The 13,597-nt window shown below is 44.8% G+C and overlaps 2 protein-coding genes across 4 annotated transcripts in view; one reads left to right on the top strand and one right to left on the bottom strand.

Annotated features, from left to right (window-relative positions):
* PEPD (peptidase D) overlaps positions 1 to 6,421 on the top strand; it is a 130,329-nt gene extending 123,908 nt beyond the window's left edge. Inside the window, exon 15 of one of the 2 annotated variants that reach the window (XM_030457527.1) lies at positions 2,118 to 6,421. In XM_030457527.1, coding sequence (XP_030313387.1) covers positions 2,118 to 2,267 — 150 coding nt within the window. In that variant the 3' untranslated portion in view covers positions 2,268 to 6,421. The remainder of the gene's footprint in view (positions 1 to 2,117) is intronic. The other variant, XM_030457528.1, reaches the window with a different exon arrangement.
* On the bottom strand, positions 6,315 to 13,340 carry CEBPG (CCAAT enhancer binding protein gamma). 2 transcript variants are annotated; one of them, XM_030457530.1, is made up of 3 exons: positions 13,243 to 13,324; positions 9,370 to 9,538; positions 6,315 to 8,445 (listed from the first exon to the last, which is right to left on the bottom strand). In XM_030457530.1, exon 3 carries the CDS (start codon positions 8,332 to 8,334, stop codon positions 7,882 to 7,884), a length of 453 nt encoding a protein of 150 aa, XP_030313390.1. In that variant the 5' UTR covers positions 8,335 to 8,445; positions 9,370 to 9,538; positions 13,243 to 13,324; the 3' UTR covers positions 6,315 to 7,881. The 2 variants fall into 2 exon arrangements, with proteins under 2 accessions (XP_030313390.1, XP_030313389.1); XM_030457529.1 differs by lacking the exon at positions 9,370 to 9,538 and having other exon boundaries at positions 13,243 to 13,340.
* Positions 13,341 to 13,597: the final 257 nt, after the last annotated feature.

Here is a 13,597-nt window from a genome sequence, read left to right as displayed (position 1 = left end):
CACCTCCACCAGGATGTTCCTTCCTTGACTCCTTACCCATCCCTATCTCTCTTTGTCCATTATCTGTCAATGCTATTTTACCTTCACTGTATCTAGGTCCATTTCTAGCTCCTTCCCCCTCCTGATACTCTCTTGTTGCCTAGACAGGGCACGGTACTGACAGACACCTTGTCCCACTTTTCTTCCCCCTCCCTCTTAGTCTGGCTTCCATCTGCTCTGCTTTCAAGTCAGTCTGTTGTCTCAGAGAGTGCTGAGGTATTGGCAAAGGCATGAAACACTGAGCTGGAAAACACTAACAATTATTTTTCTTCTTTTTTTTGCTAATCTTACTGTTTAAGCATATGAGTTGTGGCTGATATTTCTCTGTGGCAGGATATGCTGAGGTATTTCAGCTCTATCAGGTGAAAGTTTGTGAAGCAGGCAGTGATTGGGAAGAGGCTCTCTCCATAGGTGGGCGTCAGCTCAAGCTTTGGCTGGGGCTCACCTCTGCTTTCAGACTTATTTTTGTACTAATATTTTACTTTCTACATGAGTGGTGTGCCTCATTCCATTTACACTGGTGTGCTTGCCAATGTAATGCTTTGGCTTTTACTATGTCACCAGATCCATTCCCTAGATTCTGGCACTTTCGCAGACCTTGCCTGGTACCAGCAGGTGTTTGGCAGGGGTTGGTCCACCCAGGCAGGCTGTGCCCCAGCCCAAGACCTGTCAGGACAGAGGTTGGGGGCTGCTGCAAGGCAGAGGGCACAATTCACCTTTAGATGTGACTATCTTGCTGAGTCCTTGGGCTATTTTTGTGCTGATCTGGCCAAATCCAAAAAAGAAGTGAATCAAAAACCCCACCCTGGTAAAATCTGTTCAAGTGCATAGTCATTCAATGTTGTCCTGGTTTCCTCTTCTGCAGCAAGGCACCAGCCCTTCAGCCACACCAAGTGTAAGGAGCCTCACAGCTTTCAGATTTACAGCTGTCTAAATCAAATGTGTGAACTCAATGGAGTTTGTTTATTTAATTTCCTTCATAGTACACTTATATTTGATACCAAGTAAAAGAAATAATCTGGCAAAGACATCATTAAACAGTTTAATAATGGCTGGATGACTCATTTTGTTTGAACAAATGGATTATTTTGCAATCAGAAGTACAAATGTTAACCAGCTTTATTTTTAGTTGAAAATGTCAAGAGGTCAGAAACAATTAAAGCAACTGTAAGGTGGGAGTCCCCAGAGTTTGTGTTCTCTTGGATTTACACCTTACTAAAATTGCCTTTATTGCAGCTTAGCAACTTACTAACATTTTTCTGATAAGATAATGGTAAATGACTGTGTAGGCATATTTAGTGGTAATAAGAGATTAGAGTCAAACAGAAATGGAACATACTTTTCATCTTAACAGAACAAGAGCTGGAAAACTGAGAGGATCTGCTTTTTCATTGCATGATTTGAAATGTAGTGATTGTATTTTAAAAGGAATGTCTGACCTGCTTAGGACTTTCTCATCAGCACAAAATTCAGTGTTTCAAATATCAGCTGAAAGCTATTTCATGTTGCAGCTCCTCTTTTGGAAGTTTATCATGTTTAAAGAAAAGTGAATGTATGTTTTAAGTGCAAGGAACAGCTAACTACAGCTCAGTGACAGGACTGCTTCCAGAACAGGCACTTGGCACACTACAGCAGGAGGCACTGCTGTTGAACCTGTCCCTAGCAAGCCCTGTGCTAGCAAGGCTGGAAGTAAATTCAGGGGAGAATGTTCCTTTTGCTGCTTCTGACATCAGGGGGTTGAAGTGTATTGGTCCCATGTAATTATGCAGCACGAGGTCACTGATGCAGCATCTCACTCATCCTGTCCATGATGTACCAAATGTAGCAGAGGCACCTCCTGAGTCACCTGTGGGGCCACCACCTCCATGGGGCTGCTCTGCTGGGGTCACCTCCTAAGAGGGTGGTGGGGGCCAGTGGCCTGAGCGGGATTGCTGCAGAACTATGGGCAGTGATGGTGCTTGCAGTATGTTGCATCAACACCAGAGACTGACAGGTGTCTTGTGCTCTGGCTGCTGTCACTGCCTGATGTGCTTCTCATCCCCAGCTGGACGCCTCGGTAACTGCAGGTTCTGTTACAGGTCCGGATTGAGGATGACATTGCAGTGACAGCCACTGGAATGGAGCTGCTAACCTGTGTCCCACGAACTGTTGAAGAAATAGAAGCTTTCATGGCAGAAGGCCAAAGCAGTGCCAAGTCATTTGACCGTCTCTCCAGCCAAAAGCAGTGAACTTCAGGTTGATTTTTACTGTCTCACTAATCATTCTGATTTAATGCTGCAGCATATAAAATAAAATACATCCAGTTCTTAATAGCAAGACGGGCAAGCTATTACCTGGAATTATTCATTCATTAAAAATTAAGGCAGCAGGCTTCGGCACTCAATATCCAGATGACTCAAATGCTGCTGCTTGCAATCAGCAGTTTACGTTACCAAGTGCCACCTGAATAACTCTGCTGTATTATCAGTGTGGCATATACTTCTGTCACATCTTAGCTCAGATATGTCTTGCAATTATATCTGAATTTTGATGATCAAGACTCTTTAAAATACCAGAGGGATTATCTCAATGCTGTCAACAATCATAAAAATCTGAGGTGTTTTTTAAACTTCATCACAGTTACAGAAAATAACTGAAGAAAAATCAGCTGTTCTCAGTGGACAAAATGGCTCTTACATTTTTCTTATGGATCTTATTGCAATGTCAATGGAGGAAGCAGAATCAAATTTTTATTAAAATTCATCCTTGGCATAATTTATCCTCACAACTTTGTGATCATTATGCTCTTATGCTCCCATTCCTGCTTCTTTATCTGACCCATTTATCTGGCCTATTTGTGCTCTGGAAACTTTGACTTTTCATTAGCCAGATTTTTCTGCTCTGGGTAGTGGGTGTACTGATCCTTCACACACAGCCCAATGCTTATTAGATTTGTCCATCTATTTGTTCCTTCAAAACAGATTGCTGTTGTGTTCACAAGTCCTAGAAATGGCAAGAAGGGAGTAGCTTTGCTGTAGGGCTTAGGGACATTCAGCACCATATGCTGTGCAGAATGGCAGATATTTTTAGCTGTCCAGTGTTAGCCAGTTCAAAATGAAATAATGTAAATTTTATTTGGATACACCACAAACATATTAATAATGATTACTAAATGATTTTGCATTCGTACAAGATTTAAATTACCTGAAGAAGCCTTTCTTTACTGTAGGTGTTCATCAGCCTGCAGGAGAACAAATACATTTCTTGCCTGGAAAATAGCACTAATCACTGTAACTGCATAGAAATAATCTTGCTCACTTTATGAACACATTAAAACTCCTGGTCAGTCTTCAGGCTCCATTGCACAGTCTTACTGCAAACCCACTTCAGAACATCCCTCACAACGTCAGAGGGAGCTGATGTCACAGCAGGGTGTCAGGGCCTTTCTGGGTCTTAATGCTTGCCAGATGAGGATTTTCCCACTGTAAAGGGATCGTCTGACTTGGTCATCTCAGCATCTCTGTTCTCTTAGCTCATGTCCTGGAGCTGGCACAAAGTCAATGGCCAAACTTCAGGGTGTCTGCAAGCTCCTGTCTTACATAGAGTGTACAACACGACATGAGCTTGAAGGATGGTGCCAAAAACTACTGTTGCTCTCTTTGTGCCCCCCTGCACCAGGACTGAATCTTGCTCTGAAATAATTTCCTTAAGAATTGTCAAATGGTTTGCTGTACAGAGAGCTCTTTGCTACTTGGGTTGATCTGTAAGATGAGGACCTGCTCTTTACTTGTAACAGCTTGGTGACTCATTGCTAAATAGGAAACTGCATGCTGGAGACTAAGGAAACACATTGAGAAATAATCCAGAGGACTTAACTTCTTGTGTTTAATGTCACTTTATTAACAAATTAGTATATTTACATTTTTTTAAATGTTGATCAGCATTGGTTTGGAAGAGGTAAGTGCAGGAGGGCTTGTCTGCAGAGGGGCGGGTGTGCCACCAGCAGCTGTTTTGTGCGAGTGCTTCCTTCTGGGGTGACTGCAAGTCTTGTACCTCTGAAATGTGGTATTTGTGAGAGGACATCAAGCTTTGCTTTGGCAGCTTTTGTAGATATGAGAACACAGCAACTACACTGGCACTGCTCCAGACTCATCTCCCCTTAAAACTTTGGAGTTTTTTTAAGTGCAAGATGGTGCCCATGGCTTCAGCCTTTTTCCCTCCACATCCAAGTGCTTTTCCTGTGGCATGCTCAGAACACACACCCATGGGATCGCTCATTGCTTTGGGCACTCCGAAACCTGCTGTTACTGAGGCTCAATCACAGTTACTGTTTTCAAGTAACACTTCACAGATTTTCAAAAAAAGAATTTTGGAATTGTTTCAACTAAGCCATAACCCCAGTCTAGTTAATAGGCCTTTCCCTGCCTGTGATTAATCTTGGCAAATATTGGGCTCTGCTGCTGTGGAACAGGTCGAGCAATATAGTGTGCTGCAGGAGGCAGAACTGGTTCTGCTTCAACATGTAGCAGCAAAGAAACCCTACCACAAGTTCTGGGGGGGGGAAGCACTCGTTCACGTAACCAGCTTCCCCATTGTTTTGCTTGCCTGAGATGTGGATGCATTTTGGTCTGGGATGGTGCACAGTCTCCCATTTTCCTTCATATTCAGGCCCATGAACTTGGTGAATATAAATTTTCTTCTTTCCAGAAGTCTCATGTAATTATGGTAATTTTTATCCACTTAGGCAAAAAGTGGATTAGAACAATTTTTTAGAATTAGCACGGGGGTGGGGAGATGGAACAGGAAAGTAAGCCTTTTATAAAAAAGATAAAATTATCTTTAATACACTTAAAATCTGTAAGTGGAGGGGGAACAGATTACAGCAAACTGACTTCACTGGGATATTTAGGCTGTTAGCTATCATGCTTTCCTAAATGTCTTTTCCCCTTGATGCAAACTGACTCGAAGAGAATGGCACCAAAATAACAGCAAGTGTGTTACATTGACTGAGTTTGTGTGTTTAGAAAGGTCCGAGCACTTCTGAACGCCTGTACTTGAATTGCTACAGCTCCCTGGGGTTGGATGCACTCTGCATTTATCTGCCACACCAATGATGCTGCTGCAGCTCCGGGGTGTAGGTAAAGGGGGAAAGCTCCTAGTGCTCCAGGAGGCTAGAGCAGATGGAGGTAGAGCAGAGGCTAGAGAGTGGTATGGTGAGACAGTGGGAGTAAGGTTTCCTGCTGAAATATGTAGTGCTGTAATGCTAATTCTTGTAGTTGTTAGGGGAAATGTGTCAAAAGGAAAACCTTGGCTTTTACAGGCCTACATTGATTTTTTTTGATTGTGTGTGAATGTGCATTTATTTCAGTCTTTCCATAGGAAGAACAGAGACTCCAGAGGGGTAAGATTGAGGCCTTTTGCTCTCACAGCCTGGGCTGCTCCACCTTGGGGCAAAGAGAGGGAAAGCCTCACCTCTGCCTTTGCTTCTCAGAGGTTTTGGCAGGAGGGAGCTTAAAATCATAGACTAATGCCTTTCTTGCAACTCAACTCTGAGAGTAGATTTAAAATAATAATTTGCTATAATCTTGGGTCCATGGCTTTACATATTTAAGTGATGTGCTGCACACAGCCTCATGCTTCCCTAAGCAAACAAAGCAAGTGCAGAGTCTGCTAAGCCAGAAACGTCCTTGTGCAAACAAACGACTTTTCGTAACTCAGTGGTTGTATTTTAAACAAGGAAGTGGAATAGGAGCTGTCAAGAATAAGAGGGGAAGAAGGCACCCTCCAGAGCATCAGAAAGAGTATGTCCCTCTCAAAGAGACGTAAGAAATCATTTTCACCAAAATCAGAAACAAATACCAGGGATGTGGAGCCCCTGCTCTGGTTATTAGGGGAGGACCCCACATCAGCTTGGCCAAACCAGCTGCAGCACATAGTCCCAGTTCACAGGGCAGACAACCAGGAAAGAGACCAGCTCCTGCCTTTTACACCAAAACAGACACACAGTTAACAGATGAGATGTTTTCAGGTCATCTTTTTCCTTGTAGTTTTTGGTATTCTGTTCCTCCCCCCTCCCCTCTTAATTGACGTGATTTTCAGTTTTAAAAGTCTTTGGTTATTGTTTTTAAATCAGGAATTAAGCCGATACTGTAATGAGTTTCTGATTCCTGCCACTGAGTAAAAAGATGAGTGAAAGACAAGACTTGAGACTGTTGCACTAATTACTCAAGAATAGCTGCTTCGGGTGGGCACCTCTGCATCTGATGAAAATAAAAAAAATGGACAGGAAAAATAAGGTGAGCACTAGAAGCAAAAGGTTTTTATTAGCTTCTGATATTTCAATGCTACCTACTTAAGATGCAACCAAAAAAATGTATCTTTATAAAAAGGCTACCATAATCCATAGAAGTTTTCCACATGTATTAAAACTTAAAATTCAAAAAGAACTTTTCAATGTTTCATTTTCTAACAGCATCTTCATAGAGATAATACCCAAATTCTCTTTCTAAGGACAGATATAAAGCAAACAGGCATCCTACAAAATAATCTAAGGAAAAAGGTAAGTGTAGGAGGGAAATTATAACAGTCTAATAATGCACTAGCCAGACACACAGGTTAACTGTAACACAACCACACCATCAATGAAATATTTAAAAATGAAAATAAATTAAAGTTACATCGAAGTTCCTGCTTTACTTTTATTGTTTAAATCCTCAATATAGTACATACCACTGCATTATGGATCATGGCAAAGACTTAGCTCTAGCATTTAAAAAGTTGCTATAGAAAAACTTTCATGAAAGAAGACTGAAGGTACTTCTTCACACCACTGTATGATGGCTTCAGAAATTCAACCGAACAGTTTTTCAAACTAGGTGCCATTTGTTTTTTAAATCACTGTGAATTTCTGCAAGATCTTGGTTGCAAACCTGAACAGCCATGAAAACAGAGATGAATGTCAGTGAGCAGTGATCTGTACATTCTGGCTGAACAGATGCTGTCTTACTCCTTTCACTGCTTAGCGGAGCTGCACATTTTGTACTCCCTGATACCTGCACCCCAGTAAGAATGCAGTTTTCCAGAGCACGTGTTTTTTGGTACCATTTTGACATTTTCTGAAAAGCCAAATCTTGTTTTCATAGACCCCAGTCACTACAAGCAATGTGAACACAGGCTTTGAAGGCTTTGTCACTGTGCTGCTCTACCTCTTGTACATGATGCTTCAGGCTCATCTGCTATTTGGAAGCCAACTGCCTGTATTTATCATCATAGGATATTGCTATTTTTCTAGAAAACAGCCTGAGTAAGCATCCCAGTTCACCACTCCTTCCCCATTAACTATAACTGGACAGGAGAGACTTAAGTGGTACATCATGGGACTTGCTGTACAGATTTAAAGTAGCCCACCAAACAGAAAACACCCTCCACAGCCTCTGCAGCTGTGTAATGTGTAATGGAGAAAACAAAGGGCTTAAATAGACTGAAAGGTATTTAAAAGACATTTTATCCAATAATAAGTTCCTGATACTACAGTGAACAATCGTGCTGGATTCCTCCCATTTTGCAAGCTAGCAAAAAAAAAGGGTAAGTGAACATTTCTGTGAAAATGCTATTTCTCTAATACCAAGCTCCTTGTTTACTATGAATTTAGCTCTGCACTTACTAGATGAATCTTTATAGGAGAAAAATATTTAAGACAAATAATCTAATGTTTCTGGTTTAGTTTTATCAAATCTTCAGTGTTAAACCTAAAAAGAAGAAAATCTCCACAAAAGGATGGCTAGAAGTTTTTGCTTGGTTACTGCATGGATGTTGCAGACAAGCTGCACCTCAAGAGTTCACATCATAAAGCTGCAGCAGTGTTTACTGTCCATTGTTTTCTGGATTTGTTGTGGTGGTTTCAGTGCCAACAGGCTGCACATTGTCTGCAAGATTGTGCGCGTGCTCGAGGAACAAGTCTTTCAGTACGCTCAGCTCCTTGGTCAGGAGCTTAATTTTTGCCTCTAAACGTTCATTTTCTTCTTTGAGCTGGTTGACCCTTTGCAATGTGTCTTGTGCTTTCTGCTTGCTTTTTAAACGGCTCTTTTTCACGGCCATGTTGTTCCTCTCTCTGCGCTGTCGATACTCATCGCTGTTTCTATCCACAAAGGAATTTTTCTTTCCCTGTTTGCTGGGAGGCACAGCTTTGCCTCCACCACCTGGACTAACGGGCACCAGCTGGGGAACCTGCTGCAAACCACTGGTGTGTGCTTGGGTGTGAATCACGCTTACTCCATTCGCATCTGTAGCGGTGTTCTGTTGGGATGTCTTGCTCATTTGGACAGGCTCTTCTTGGACACAACAGGATTTATTAGGAGGCTTGAAAACTGTTATGTTTCTAGAAGGTGTTTCCAACAGGTCTCCACATGGATTAAGGGCAAGATGAACCTAGCAGGGGAAAAAAAATACTATTAATGGTGCCGGCTTCAGCTGCAGTCTTATGCATCACTTCAGCATTTATGGTAAGGTACTGATGGTACGTGGGGCAATAGCACATCACAACTGTGCTGGAAGGGGACAAGCTGCCAACTACATTTCAGAAGACTCTCAAACGTATTTGGATTGGAAGGGACTGTTACTGGGTCATCTAGTCAAGCTGTTTGCATTGTTCACTGGCTTTATTCAGTTATTCCAAAGCCATCCCTGATGGATGGGTGTCTAGCCTAGCCTCGAATATCTCCAGTTTCACAACCTCTCTTTTGGCAACAGGTTCCTCTGTCTAACTTTTCCTCCAGTTATATAATTTTCTTAGTTTTCAGACTAGAGTTTTCTTTCTGCAGCTTAAATCTATTAACAGCCTGACTCTTGACCAACAGGATCCTTGTCCTCTTCAGACCATCCCTCTGGGTGTATGCATAAATTTGTCCTTTGTCTTTTTTCTCTGGAGTGAGTGTGCTCAGACTGTCCATCTTTCCCCAATCATCTGAGAGCACCTGCTTTTGAAGACGATGTCCAAATTGGTAACTGCTCTGAGGTCTCACTAGTACTGAATGGAAAAAAACAATCCATGGAAAAAGGTAGTGTGCTGCAAAGGCTGTGACTGACTGACATTAAAGGAAGCCCTTCAACCATAAGCAAGGTTAGACAAGCTAAGCCTGTAACAATACTGTAACAAGCAAGGGGGACAGGAACACAAGGTGATGGCAATGTGAGAATCACCACACAGCAAAGATGGGACTTTTGCCATCCATAGGAAGACATCAGCCACAGCTGACTCATCCACAAAATATGTTCCCCTGCTGTAGCTCCTGCACTGGTCATTGTCCACTCTCCAGCAGACAAACAGACCTGACAAGCAGGACACCCTCTCACCTGACTCACGTTCTCCCACTGCTGAGGTCAGCCTGCTCCTGACCCTACTGGTGGCACCAGGAGGACTCCACCACAGCTGCTGCAAGGACACGGCCCTGTCAAGGCTAACAGCTGCTCCCCTCCTCTTCCCATCTCACAGGATGACCTCCTAAATGTCTGGGAAAGAAGTCTGGGAGACAAGAGGGGAAGGGCAATAGGGTTGTTCTGTGTTCCTGGAACACCCACTATGGCTCCAATGAAAAGTACTCAGTGACCAAACAAGTGTTGATTCCTTGTCATGTTGCACAAAAGTATCTAACTGGCATAAAATAATCCTACTCCAAGATCAGCCTGCACTGCAGTGGTGCAGCCCTATACTCTGTCATGCACAGACATGCAGTACCACATGGTTAAGTGTTCAACATCCTCCTTGCCCATCCTCAGAAGAACCTGACAGGAAAGCAAGCAGTTGAAGTAGGCAGTGAGAATGCTGACAGCCTGCTGAGCACCCCAGGGGCTACAGCTCGCATCAGTAACAGTGCAGGAGATGGATGACTGTGCTCCTGTGTCTGGCTGATGAATGATGTGGTGAGATGTTTGTAAACAAGCTGCTGTGTGTCACTGGTCATTCTAAACTCACGGGTTCATCAGCTGTTTAGTGTTCTTGTTTGTTTTTCTCAGCAGTATGAGTTGCTATTTTACCTTCTGTTAGGTTATCACAAAGATTAAAATTCTACTGTCTAGATTTATTTCAATTTTTCTTCCATAATGAGGGTATCAGGAGAAGATGCAGCTGCAGAGTGTAATTCTGCAAAATCCATGGAAAAGTCTTGACTTATTACTTATTAAGTTTGTCTTAAATGTTATACAAAATTAATGTTCTCTGTTGCAGAGAAGTCTCACTTAAAGCAACTGAAGATGTGAGTACACCTGTGCTCATTCTATCAAGAAATCTTTTTATTCTTTTGTATTTCAAGACAGAAGGAGGCCATCAGCTCTCTGGCAGCTGTATACCTAAATCTATATACATGCATACCTAACATTTTTATTTAGTAGTTTCCCAATTTCAACTCTTACAGAAAATTATACAAATCACATTTTAAAATCTTAGATTTTGATTGCATATTCAATTTGTTTCAGATGTAAATTGAATGTACAGCTAAAAAGATACCACTGTGCACAAACCGGTGCACACTGTGCCACAGACAGGCACGTGGTAGCTGTGCACGTGTGACCACACAGACATTTTTACTCAAGATTTGAGTGTATGCTTCTCTTGGAGCATATACTGGCTTGGTCTCAGCTTTAATTTTGTTCCCCACATAATGGCACCCCACCCAACATGTAACAAGCTTCTTCACATCACCAGGTTCCATTTACAACTTCTGTCTGTGCTACTGAAACATTCTCTTCAGATGTCTGTCAAATTCCACTGTAATTCAAATGAAGAAGTATTTGTTCCACTAATCTGAATTTCAATGGACTATTTCAATAGGACAGTACACAGACACAAGGAGTGGAACCAGTGGAGCCCAAGCGAGCGTTCCAGCCCTGCTAGAGGAGATGTCCTGCCACTCCTTCCCACTGGGACCAATCCGGTTTGTATCAAGTAACTCACTCATGAAATAGACACTTTTATCTGGCCTGATGATTAGAACTGTTTCCTGGGAGAGATAACACCTGGATTCCTGTCCTACTGCAATTAAAATTTATGCAAAGCAAGTAGCACTAACTGCATTGCAGAGAACCCAGGAGTGGTAACAGTTGTGGCCTGAAACTGATTTTTCTTCCTGGTTATGTGGAGGCTGGATCCCTGTCACCAGTTCTCAGTTCTTCAACAGAACAAACAGGAGGGTAGGAACATCCTGGGGAGCACCAGGTGCTGTGGGGCATCCTTCAGGGAACACTGAGGAGATTTAAAGGCAGCTGGCATGAGATATATGGAAGGGGCTCTCAAGAGGGGTGAGGTAAAGAGCACAGTAATTGGGAGAAGGCACGGGAGTGGGGAGGCAGATGGGTCTCAGAGTTTGTTTCTCAGACACGGTGCTGTACAGACAGCTGCTCTGCTCCCCTCTTCAAACAGGTTGTTTTCCTGTGAATGGTGATGACTGTCACAGCAGGAGGCAGCTCCTCGGAGAGCCCAGAGCCAGCATCTTGTTCTCATAAAGCTGCTCATTAGCTTGAGCTCAGCCACAGCCCTAGGCTGGTTCCACCCAGCACATGGTAGTGTTTTCAGTGGCCAGTTAGAACTGCCTCATTCTCTCCTTGGGCCACCAACTGGCCACCCACTACAGCATAATAGCTGGTAACTCAGAGGTGTCTTCTCAGGCAGAGAGATGCTTCTTACTGTCTGACAGCACTCCTCAGGGACAGCAGAGACTCCCAAGAAAATCAAGGCCTTTATTATCTTTGATTTCACACACACACAAAAAAAAAAAAAAAAAAAGTGAAAAAATTCATCTTAAACTTCCAAATGTTTGTTTTGGGAAAAAAAAAAAAAAGTAGTTTTGTTTGTTAATTAAATCCATATTTTTTTTTACTCAGCAGGAAAAAATACAAAGCTCTCTGCTCCTTTTCTGAGATGTGACTGTGTTGATTCTGATCATTAGGATGATTTTATTGCACCAGTTCCCTAAAGCTGTCTTGTCTAATGCAAAGTAAGTCCTAATATGAACAGCAATAGGTGTCCTCCTTCCTGTATAGGCTTATTACCCTTGCAGCATCTGCCTCTAAATCCAGATGAGCATAAAACTCCAGGCATGCAATTGTGGGACACTGGGAGAGCCCACTCCTGCGTGGTTTGCTGCACACTCTCACAGGCAAGTGAGAGCTGATGGTAACAGACACACACAGGCCAGGCAACCACATTTTTGAGATTAGGTAGCTCAAACTTTTCATCTGTTGCTGTAGCTGACATCACTTTCTCATTTCTGCTTGGAATCTCAATTTTTTCCGTACGCTTCTTTCTTTTCCATACAACATTCTTAGAAAAATATGTTCTGAACATCTAAACTATGTATTTTAATTTCAAGCTAGCAGCACTGATGACGGAACCACTAATAATCGCAAATGGCAAAGAGGAGCAAGTTTGGCTCTATCCTTTGAGACAAGGTAGCTATTTCTAAAGATTAACAAGCTCTCTAAATCCAGAAGTAGATTTCAGAATATAAATTGTTTTACTTTCAGAGGAGGCATTCTACCCAGCATGGCACTGTTACTGAGCAGAGTACTGAGCTCTCCTAATGACCGCGATTCCAGCCAGATGCCAGAGCTCAAACCAACACAAGCTCTCTGCAGCTGATCTGTTCTGAAAGTTGCGTCGGGAGCGACAGAAACTTGTTGGGAACCCGAAAGATTTGTCAAGACTTTCGATTCCCTTGAGAAGCAAGAAAAGAACACCGGTTGTTCGAGCACGGCACTTCACCGGGCTTCAAGGCAGCTCCCGGGATCCCGCGGCCTCTCCCTCCGGCAGAACGAGCCGTAAGACCGCCGGGCCCCGCTCTCCCGGCCGCGGGGCGGAGGCCCGAAGGGGCCGGAGCCGCCGCGGGGACCGTGCCCGCCCCACCCCTCCCCCGCGGGCCTCTGGCGGCGCTGCCGACGCCCTCCTCGGCGGCCCGCGGCGTGGGGGCCGCCCGTCCGCTCCTCCTCCCCGGCCCGTGCGGGGCGCAGGGGTGCCCGGCGGTGCCAAGCGGTGACTTCACCGGGGGAGGGTAGGGGAGGGGAGGCAGGGCCGCCCGCCGATTGCATCATGCGCTCCCATGCGCGGAGCCCGCCGCGGCACCCGCTGCGACTCTGCGGGAGGGCGGGCGAGGGCCGGCCCGGCCCGGTGCCCCCCCCCCCGGCCATCCCTGCGTCGCGTCCCGGTCCCCCCGCCCCCCGCGTGGCCGCGCTTACCTGTGGCGGGCGAGCGGGCGGCGGCGGGAGGGGCCGGGCCGGGCCCGAGCCTCTTTCTATAACGTGTGGCGTGCGGGCGACCGGCGATTGCGACACCCGCCGCTGAGCCCGCCCCCCGACCAATCAGCGCCCAGCCCGCTGCCGGGGTGATGCAATGGCCGCTCTGATTGGCAGCCGGAGACGCCACTCAGGCCTCCAGCTCCCCTGGGGGGCGGGGCCGTACGTGGCTGAGGAGTTTGTTTTGCGTGGGGCCGGAGCGAGTCACGCGGGGCGTCTTTGGTTGGTGCGGGACGGGGCTGACTCCGCCCGCGGAGTCCGGAGGGGCCTCACGGCCTCCCGCGGGGTTTGCGCTCTT

The sequence above is a fragment of the Calypte anna genome, chromosome 11, assembly GCF_003957555.1.
Source record: "Calypte anna isolate BGI_N300 chromosome 11, bCalAnn1_v1.p, whole genome shotgun sequence".
Classification (NCBI taxonomy): domain Eukaryota; kingdom Metazoa; phylum Chordata; class Aves; order Apodiformes; family Trochilidae; genus Calypte; species Calypte anna.
Note: the sequence above shows the minus strand (reverse complement) of the source record. Positions and strands in the feature narration are given on the sequence as shown.